The 10,390-nt window shown below is 47.7% G+C and overlaps 1 protein-coding gene across 1 annotated transcript; it reads right to left on the reverse strand.

The window, feature by feature from the left end:
* Nucleotides 1-1,036: 1,036 nt before the first annotated feature.
* JOSD1 (Josephin domain containing 1) lies at nt 1,037-10,240 on the reverse strand. Its single transcript, XM_009332652.1, has 4 exons — nt 9,411-10,240; nt 4,860-4,988; nt 4,549-4,743; nt 1,037-3,138 (listed from the first exon to the last, which is right to left on the reverse strand). The coding sequence occupies exons 1-4, from the start codon at nt 9,593-9,595 to the stop codon at nt 3,039-3,041; spliced, it is 609 nt and encodes a 202-aa protein (XP_009330927.1). The 5' UTR covers nt 9,596-10,240; the 3' UTR covers nt 1,037-3,038.
* Between the last annotated feature and the right edge of the window lie 150 nt (nt 10,241-10,390).

Raw genomic sequence — 10,390 nt, forward strand, 5'->3', positions numbered from 1 at the left:
AGTTACAGACTCGAACCGGGGGAGTTCCTCTTCCAGGCTCCTTGCCCCTGCCCCCTTCCCGCCCCAACCACCCCCGGGGCACAAGTCGGGCTTCAAGAGGCAGCAGCTACACGAAAGGAATCCTTTCCTGGCTGACTCTGAGCCGAAGGCCAACGGTGACAGGAGGGGGCGGGGCCTTCACGGAAGGCGAAAGGAAGGAGGGGTGCAGGTGGCTGCGCCCTGCGGAAAACGCTCTCCAGGGAGACGCGCGTGCAAAAATACTTGCGCTGCAACTTCGCGTGCCTGCGCGGGGACCGAGGGAGCAGCGGGCCAGGTTCGAGACTATCACATCCGCGCTGGTCCTCTCTGCCTCATAAAGAACTTCAGACATCAGCTACGTATTTTTTTGTATTGAATATTAAATAAATCCAACCTGAGCAGTGTGGTTTTAATAGATGCCCTTGAGGGAGGCTCAGTTCTGTCAGAGCTGGCGGTGGCCGTGCGGGTAGAGACCCTTCCGTTTCACGCAGGGCCCGGCCCCGGGGGAAGGCACAGGCACGGCTTTGTCACCTTCAGGTGGCCGAGAAAGCTTTGCCTGGCTCAAGGGAGTTCTCGGAGGGGCGACTCTACCTCGGCACCAGTGACCGACTTTCGAGGGCCTTAACTCTCAGAAAGGGGGCAGTTTTATAACCAAAGAAAAAAAAATTTATTTTTCCTTTACATACTTTGTTACAGAACAATTCGCTGAACATACAGAAGTGATAGGACATTTATATGGAAATTTTTTTTTTCCATTTTTAATATTTGGTTAAACAAAATACATCTCTGTAAACAAACCCAAGACAAGGCTCTAACAAAACCAAACGAGCAAGGAAACAAACAGGGGCTTCCCCGCTCCCGAGCGGTGGGACCGGAGCGGCTCGCCCCGCCCACCCTCTCGGGCACAGCAGCCTCGCCTCCCGCGGGGGTGTGATCGTACACTTTCCCTTTACCTGAGCAGCTGGATCACACTGTCCCCCCCCCCCCCCCCCCAGGAAAGGTGCTGACATACAAGGAAAGTAGCCCCAAAATATTTTAAAACATCTTTGCATATTGTGCACTGATCTGTTGGCTTGCAGTTTCCATGCAAACGGGGTTTCTCCACAGCGCGCCTTTCATCAGCGTAGAAAACGTTGCTGCCGAGATTTATTTTTTCCCCCTCTTGAAGAGATGGCTTCAAGTCACAAGCAGAATGCCTGCAGGCTGCGCACCCTGCCCGGAAAGTGTTTAAGAACTGCCAGCTGGTATTGGTCAGTGGAATGTGTTACGAAATAGGACTTTTTATAGAAACGTTGGGTCTTTAAAACGTACGAGCCGTTCGCCCTTGGCTGCGGGAGGCTGTGCTCAGAAGACTGCAAAACGGTGCTTGCCAAGATGTCCGGGGGTCGGTGAACACCATCGTCCCGTCGTCACGCGGCCTCCGTTCTCTTTTAGGAAGGTGCAAGTACGGCGGTCTCTCAGCTTCAAACACCCGCTCACGCTTTGCGGAGCTCCCGAGAGAAAAATAACTGAGAAAAAGGTAGTTACAACCCCTCTCCCTCGCAAGCTCAAACACCAGTAATGAGACTTTCCTGCACGATGGAGCGGGATCCTTCAAGCTCCGTCACGTCCCAGAGATTGCTGTTTAACCGAGACATCCCACGCATAAAGGAGGGAAGCAAATGGTAGCTCGGCCAGGAAGAGCTAAACGCAACAAAGCCTGTTCCAAATTCAGCATTTCCTCCTCCTGCTGTGGAAGGCATGACCGAGCTACAGCTCGCCCAGGTGACCCAGAAACAGCCAGTGGAGATTCCTCTCAGCGCCCCCATGTCTAGTCACTCTTCCCCACGGAAGGGAGGGGAGGAAAAAGCGATTCGTCCGTTAACGGAATGTTTGTCGGCCAACACTAAGAGAGAGGTCGGTTCAGCTACCAGGCCAGGGTCTCTCTAACGCCCGAAGGCTCTGGCGGTCCCTCTGCACCTCCCACATTATCAGCTAGTAACTATAAAAGGGGCAAAAACTGACTATTACAAAGGCTTCCCTCCTCAGCCGATTTTTGCTTTGTAACTTCATCTTTCTGGGACATTTCGCATGACATTCGCGACTGTGGGCTAGACTTCTGGAAAGAGGAAAATAAAAGGGAATGAATTCCTCTCAAAACCCCTTGAGTTTTCTTCCTCTCTCCGAACAGCCCCTAAACTACTGGGTGACCACGCAGAAAACCAAAATAGATATTAAAAAAGAAAAAAAACCCCAAGATAGCACAAAGAAACCCAAGCAGACTACGGCCTCTCTCCAGTCCAGAAACTCGATACTCCTCAATTAGCCTGTGCTTGCTGTCTCCACGTCGCCTTAGCCAGCCACATGCTGCCGAACAACCGCTCACCACATACATAAATCCCTGGAGACACTGGGGAAGAATCCACTAGCTACCCGAAGAATTTCTTGAAAGATGACACTGTTTTTATCGTTGTTTTCTCATTCCTGGCACAAACCATCCCTAAAAAGCAGAGGGTCGTGCTGAGCACCGTACCATTCCATAGTGTTTGAGAGTGTCCTGAGAGACCCTTAGGAATTGCAAATGTCTTCACGACAACTTGTTTCGGAGGGAGAGACTTTGTGAAGAGGCGGCAGCGTGCTCGGCCCCCCGCTCCTCCCCGGCAAGCCCCGGAGGGAGCAGCGTCCCACCACACGCGGCCTTGACCAATGTGGGGAAAGGGAGGCCAGAGGCTTCCGGACACCCTAGCCCCAAAGCCCAGTTTTGAAGAGCGCAGTGCCTTCTAGCTAGCTGAAGGGCACGCAGCTCATCCGCCTCTGCGATTAAAGCGATTGGCTTCCAGTTTCCTCCACTCTGCCCTCAATTCTTCCCCCCCCCGCAGCGTCCCACGCCACTGCCCTATTGCACCAAGGAAGGAAGAGAAGAGCCTAACAAAGGAAGTTCCAGACGAGAAGAGTCGAGGCACCCGTTATCCAGGTTTCAGGACATCGGGAGTTCAGTAAAGGGGAAGAGCTGTAGTGGTGGGAGGACAGAGTCGGCCGGGTCACACGTCAGCTCTCCAGCTCTGATGTGCTTCCACCTCCTCTGGCACCACCAGCAGGAGTTCACAGTTCTTTCCTCTCAGCTGGTGTTTCAAAAATTTCCTATCGTAAAGGGAAACAGAAATAAGCACCACTGAATGTAGAATTTCGTCGTCTTCTACAACAACTAAACGCAACTAACTCTGCAAACATGACCAAGAAATGGCTGGGAAACCCACAAGCAGTCTTTAGTTATTTTCTGACAAATAAAAAAAAAAAGCTCGAGTATTAAACTTGCCCCACAAGATTCAACACACCTCTAACCCAGCAAGTTATTGCAGAATCAGATAAGCACGATCTTAACCTCACCAGAGAGGTCTATATAGATATCACTTCCCAATTTTCCAAGGTGGCAAAAATAGAATGAAAACCAAGTTCAGTTTGTTCAGGTCCCTGAGATCAAGAATCCCACCGTATTTTAAAATAATGCCAACAAATCTGGAATACTTGTGGAAAAAACACCCCCCATCATTTAGATGTCCTTATTGCAGGTTGTCGGAGCAGCGTACCGCCTGGTCATTTGACGTGGTTCCGCAGCCCCTTTCTGCCCATAAGCTGCTTCTAATACCAAACCTGGATTATCCAGTAACTGTGAAAGTCAAATCCATGTTTTCTCCACTCTCTTTCGGCCCAGATTTCCAAAACTCCCTATACAGGAAGCCCTTATTTATTGCTGCAGAACAGCACACCCAGGATAAAATCCACCAGAAGCTCTGCACAGTAGTTCCAGCACCGCGTTACTTTATGCCAGAAGTTCACAAGAGGCTGACATTCACGTTACCAAGACTTCAATGGCATGGTAGGCTCTGCAAATACTGCTCATGTGCAATCCCTACCTCAGAACAAGTCTAGCTGAGGCAGCAAAGCTGCTAGTAGGCTTTAGAACAGGATCGAGTGGAAGCTGAACGGCAACTAAGAGCACGTGAAACTTTACAAAGTAATGACACCAACCATCTCGTGTTAAGATTGAAGAGGGGAGTCAAGCCAGAAGCGCAGCGTACGCTTACGTAGGCAGGTGACTCCTAGCAAGCAACTTTCGCTGCTGTCAGGAATAAGGCTGCACTTCTGGAAAGCCTTTTTTTGGGAACTTGCATGCAGATGTGACTAAAGAGGCAAAGGAACGCTGATACTCTCACATTTGAGGAGAGGGTGAGGCACAGCACATCTCGTTGCAGGTGTCACCCACTAATATCAGTCTTGGCCTCTACCTTCGTCACTAGTGACAGAGCCAGCCACGTAAGAGACAAAGTCGGGCTCTCCTGAGCTCGCAGAGATCACCACTGGCAAAAGCCTTTTCCTAGCTTCGCGCAAACAGGGTATAAATCTAAGTGGAGGCACAAGAACTTTATTACTCTCAAATCTTTGCTACTGAAGTTCAGCCATACATGTTTCACCCACTAACTGTTTAAGGACAGATTCCCCACGTCCAACAGGGACGGATTTAAGGAGGAACAGGATACAAAAAAATCCTACCTGAGCTCACTTTCACCTCCAATCCACTCGGGCATCTTGAGTTTGGAGTCGAGGTTGTAGTAGGTGCCTCCCACCTCCCGGACGCAGATCCAGTGCTGTCGCTTGAGGGGGAGCTTCAAGGGGCCCCAGCAAAGGCTGGAGGGCAGATTCATGATGAAGCCCATCACGTTAGACAGGGCAATGACGTTAACATCCCTGAAAGAGCACAGAAAACAAGACAGCGATAAGATTATATTCCGGTACTTTAACCTCATCTCTTTCTCGTTTTTACAAACAGCAGCCGTCTCCAGTATTACGTGACTTCTGAGTACCTGCGCTTGTCCCACCAAACCGCCTCATAGCCTTTGGTCTGAAGCGCTGCCATGATCACGTTCACATCATAGTTTCCGTTTCCCAGCATGCTCTTCTTGTGGGGCGTCACCATGGTGTTGGGAGACAGCCTGCAAACAGAACAGGAGGCTGCTCTAGCGGGCATTTGCGGAACCTACATTCCACCATTGGAAGGGACTACTTGCCGTATAACTTGAAGCCCGTTTTCAGCATTTTTGTGCTTAAATACAAAAGGTCCCTTCCAACCGAAACTATTCTATGGTGTTGTCCCTTATCACTCAACAAAGGGGCTGAGAGGGCTAAATAATGCATTAAGAATAACTCTGACATACAAAGCCTCCAAAGATCTTAGCTTTGATACGAAAGAGACCGCAAAGCAGGAAGCTCTTTTTTCCCCCCTCCTCGAACGGGTACTTCTAAAGGATGCTTCAATTATTTTTTTCCTCAGTTCATGCTTGGAGTAAATGCCTGTTTGCCATTTAGAACAACGGCCATCACAATTTCAAGAGTTCAACAGTCAACACCAGTCTTGAAGACTGGATGAGAGAACAAGAGGCAAGGTCAGTTGGCTGCAGAAAAGGTTGTTCTCCCCCACCCTCCACTGGTAAATGAAAGAAGTATTCAGACACAAAGCTGTGAAGATATTCGGGTTTGGGAGCTTTCTAAAGCATTGCTGTTGCTATATGATAAAAAAATATATATATATCCGTTGCCGTAAATAACTAAACAGCTAACCTTGTAGCAAACAAATCTCTTCAGCTTTAATTCATAAGCGTGCCTAGACATCGCCCGCATTACCATAACATCTGAAAATCCAGAATCACAGTCCATCACATTACACACAAAAATATGACAGCCTTTGCACAAATGCAGATAATGGATGCAATGCATAAAACATGGAGACACTTGGCAAGAAAAAAAACACACCAAAAACCAGTTAGAGACCAGCAGAGGTGACACACCCAAAGAACTGGTACCCCTGAGCAAACTTTCACCAAGAATCATCTCAACATCTCTACTCACACAATAAAGTCTTACCTTTTTTTCCCCCCAAGAAATTTTGTAAGGAGGGGAAACAACAAGGCAGTGAATTATTATCAAGGTGACTGACGGGCTTTAACAGCTGGAAGAGCAAGCACAGGGGGAACCTGGGAGCAGAGAACAGCAAGGTTCTCTGCCAAACCAAAGAAAGTCAAGCCTGAAATCAATTCTGTTGTGATGAGTTGCTCTTTTGATTGGTAAGGACTCCATTAGCTCTGCTGCCACAAGGTTCAGATGTTTTATATCATCCAAATACCCGTGTTTCACCTGCCTCTCCCTCATGTCAATTCCGTCACCCAAAACTCCTGATGTTCCTGCACATTTTTTGTTCGGCCTTTAGCACAGTGCAAGTTCTGCAGGCATATTTTGTCTAGTGAAAATCCCTCAGCCCCTCTGCATTCCCCCCCAACAACATAAGGCATCTGACAAGAAGAAGAAAGCAGTGGATTGAGCAGGGAGTTTCAGACCAACCAAGGCTAGAGAGGCTACAGACAGGTAGCTTTTCGCATCAGCTGAGTTTTCTTGCAGTGGAACAGACTGCAGCAGAACAGCCTGGGAACTGACTTAGCTACAGAAGGGAGAAGAGTCTGAAGCAACATGCTAATAGGAAAAGCTATTAATACCCACCACTGGGCATCTCCCAGCGAGGCAGTGACATTTTCAGAGAATCATGGTTTCCAGTCTCCAAAGCTCTGCTGTATTTTTACTAATCACAGAGATGCTACTGCAGCTTGTCACAGCCCTTCCAGCATCTCCGTGAAGCAAGATCACTTGGCTACAACTAATTCCTCAAGATCATTGCTTCAACCTATTAACTCTCCTGAGTGCCAGCGAGCTAGGAAAGCCTTCCCATTAACAGAGCCCTTTGGGTTGCACAAGCACCCTCTGGCGGCACCGTCTTCCAGAGACAAGCTTATTTGAGAGCTGAAAGAATACGTTTATCTTTGCCCCTTCCCGTAACTTTCAGAGCCCCAGAAATGAGATGGGGAGATGAGCAGAGGTGACACACTCAAAGAACTGGTACCCGGGAGCAAGCTTTCACCAAGAATTGCCTCAACATCTCTACTCGCATGCATCTAAACAGGGTCCACTATCATCAGCTGAAGGATTCTGATCAGACAAGGAATTAAGTTGCCTCCCCAAAGTTAATTTTTTTTAATCTAGACACTAAGCTGAGGAAGACTGACAAAGTTGGACAGAAATCCAGGTAATAATCCTCCTGAGCTTTCTAAGTGAGAAACTTTCATCAACATGTTGTCTTAACACAATGGGCTCCAAGATTCCTGTACGCAGTTGTCTTTCCTAATCAGGTCTCAATACACAGACTCCAGTGAAGCGAAGAGATTTTGTTTGTATCTCCATGCAACGTTTGGAACATGCAATCTTACTTCCTGCAGCAAAAGCCAGAGGAACATCAAAAAGGTATTTCTTGTGCTAGAGGAAAGAAGAGAAGAAGGACTAAAAAATCAGAGGGGAGCTTGGACCAAGTTTTCGCATACACTTGAGATAATCATCAGACTACACTGGCCTTATGCAATAGGATGCAGCAAAAGGGAAACTAACGATTAAGCAATGTGGTTCAATCATTCCTCAAGGGATGTGGTAAAAGCTACAGAAAGCTTAAACTTATCCGTGATTTCGTTACCTTGTCAACACCAGGTTTAAAAATCACCCCTCGCAACATTTTTGTAGCTTATTAAAAATATTCATCAGTCTTTTATCAGTCATCAACACACAGAATATGACCAGACACAGGAAAGACATACAGAAAAGTGATGCATAAAGGACAACTAAATCCACACTTCTTAAAGGCAAGTCGAAGAGCTAGACATGAGTAGTAACCCAACAGACGTGCAAAGGTAGTGGCAATTCTTATGCATAGCTTATAGCTCATCCGTTTCTGAGAGGAATTTCCACGTATATTTCCATACTTCCACAGGGCCGAATCAATCTGTGCATCTTGATCCGAATATTAGGATGGAACAATACCAGGTTGGAAACAAAGACAAATTCTCCCTTCTAGGGCAAGAGGTTTGACAATGTTAACATCCCAGCTCTTTCTGAGAGGTTTCATTCGGCACACTAATTCTCTCTCACCAAACCAAATGAAAGCCAACTAATTAGATCATCACACTCCTTCTACCACATGAACTGCCTTTGTTTGCTTCAGGCCAATAGCAATCCATCTGCAGTTAAGATTCTGACAATTGCTGCTCTGGAACAAAACCGTAGCATCTTTATACTGGACAACGAGTGCCTTGAGCCTACCGTGGACCAGCTCCACTTCACCAACAGGAATTTTATTTACAATGCTATTGTAAATAGCATTAAAATCCGGTATTTGCTGTTGCCCATCACCACACTTCTTTTGCCAAAGACAGGCACGCGTTTGACGAGTCAAGCACCAGTTCCATAAATCTGCCGATTTTCAGGACGGCAGCAACAGGCGCACAGCTCCCTGCTCATCGGCACAGGGTACCGCGACTGCCTTGTCCAACAGTACCTGCGTAACCACTGCCACGAAGCGTGATTCCCTACCTGTCACAAACACAAGACGCTGTCGACTGCTGGTAACGGGTATTCAAGCGTAACTTAGGCGACGTCTACAACATCTGCAGGTTGAGTATCAGAGGAGACCCCTTTTCCTATTTGATTACTTAGCTTCATCAATGAAAGGTCACCAGGATTTTCAAAGGCACGCACAGGAGAATTTCCACAAAGCGTCGAAACAGCATAAAATAAACATTGAGCAAAATACGAGCTATTGTACAGGCCACATTAATAATTCATATTTATCCCAGTAAAACTCAAAAACGCTTTTATTATCTGAAGCTGCTGGGAAACATTTAGCAATGCCACAGAAAACGGGGATCTAGCTACTGAAATTAAATCCAGTTTGACAGAGAACACAGGGTCTTGATGCACGGAAAAAAAACCATGTAATATTTGAAGAACTTCACTTAACCGCTTGAATAAGTAGTTACTTGTTTGGCAAAGCTCCTAATTTCCAAAAAACTTACAAATGTTGAGGTACTAAATCAAGAAGTTTTCACGATGACCCACTTGTCATTCCTGCCCATTCCTTCACTCTCCCAAGGCAATCCCAAAATCCATTATTAACATCAAGATAACATATCTACACGAGGCAGGGGTGAAAATACAGAAGATGGGTAGAAGATGCATTGAGGTGGGTGGGGGAGAAGACAGCAGTCCAACCACATGACAGCATCTGCAATAAAGCCCTTGGACCCAAAATCATCAGCCAGAATCTTTTAAGAAACAAGTAAAAGGAGACAGAATTTCTGCATGGAGGGAGGGGAAAAAAAAGGGGGGGGGGCCAGATTTAAAAAAAAAGCTACATTCAGTTCAAAGCAGTGGCATACTCTGAACCCCTCCTTTGCTCTATTTCCCCCCCCCCAAATAAGACTTGAAAATTCCTCCGAGCAACAGAGGAGAAGGGGAAGCTAACGCCAGTGCAGAGAGTATCCTACCTCTGAAAAATCTCCTGCAGGGTTTCCCTAGTGAAGGCGTTGCTGTCCTGGAAGACATTGTTGAGGGCATGGAGGGCACACAGCTCCCTACGCTGCTTCTCATGGTAAATATGCAGTGGCGGTAGCTGGGGTGGCTCCAGTGATTCCGATTTGGTCTTGTCACCTTTCCATGGCACGCAACTCATTTTTGCGTAGGGTGGATGGAGAGTAGGTGGTGAGAAACAAAGGAGGCTGAAGTTTCTTCCTCCACAGTCACAACAGCAGCCCACTGCCCCCTTCTTTTGCAGGCTAGCGCTGCTTCCAGCTCACAAACCCTCCTCTTGTGCTTCAGTTTGTTCAGTAATTGCCTCTGATGGCTGGTTTTAAAAACCACATAAAGATCTGCAACATATTTTTCCTCCCTCCTCCCATACCCCATAAAATGTAATACTTCCCTCCCCCCACACCCCACAGGAAAAAAAAGAAAGTCAAAAGATATGAATCCCCTTAGTCTCAAGGTACCAGCTGGAATTTATCACACCGCTCCTTTTCTTCCATCTCCTTTGGTCTATAGTGCCACTAAAAAGGTACCCAGAGCAGGTAAAAAAGAGAGGCCCACCCCCAAAGTGCCAAAGTGGAGCAGATGAAGCCAGCTTCTGGTGCTGCCTATGGGAGCACAGGGTGGTTAAAGACTTAACAGCTGCATTCCTCCATTCCTTTGGGAATGACTGAATCCAGGCAAGAAGATGCCAACAGCTCGGGAAAGGAAACCGCTTCTTGCTAGGCCACAAAAAACCCAGGTCCAGGCTCCGGGGAAGGCAATTCCTCACAAGTCACCCTGCACTCCGACAAAGGGAAGTTTCCATTAGCAATGAGAAGAGGCAACACAAAGCCCGTGGGAGCGAGGGGAGGGCAGGCAGCAGGCGGGACCAGCCCCAAGGCCTGCCTCGCACCTTCCCACCCGGGCCTCCCCACCCCGCGCTCGCACAACCACCACCACC

Source organism: Pygoscelis adeliae, unplaced genomic scaffold (assembly GCF_000699105.1).
Source record: "Pygoscelis adeliae isolate BGI_AS28 unplaced genomic scaffold, ASM69910v1 Scaffold399, whole genome shotgun sequence".
Taxonomy (NCBI): domain Eukaryota; kingdom Metazoa; phylum Chordata; class Aves; order Sphenisciformes; family Spheniscidae; genus Pygoscelis; species Pygoscelis adeliae.

Coding starts and splice junctions, on each gene's coding strand:
- JOSD1 (XM_009332652.1), bottom strand. CDS start 9,595: ATGAGTTGCGTGCCATGGAAAGGTGACAAGACCAAATCGGAATCACTG. Junction 4,744..4,859: donor GTTTGGTGGGACAAGCGCAG/GTACTCAGAAGT, acceptor GTGCTCTTTCAG/GGATGTTAACGTCATTGCCC. Junction 3,139..4,548: donor GGAGGTGAAAGTGAGCTCAG/GTAGGATTTTTT, acceptor CCTTTACGATAG/GAAATTTTTGAAACACCAGC.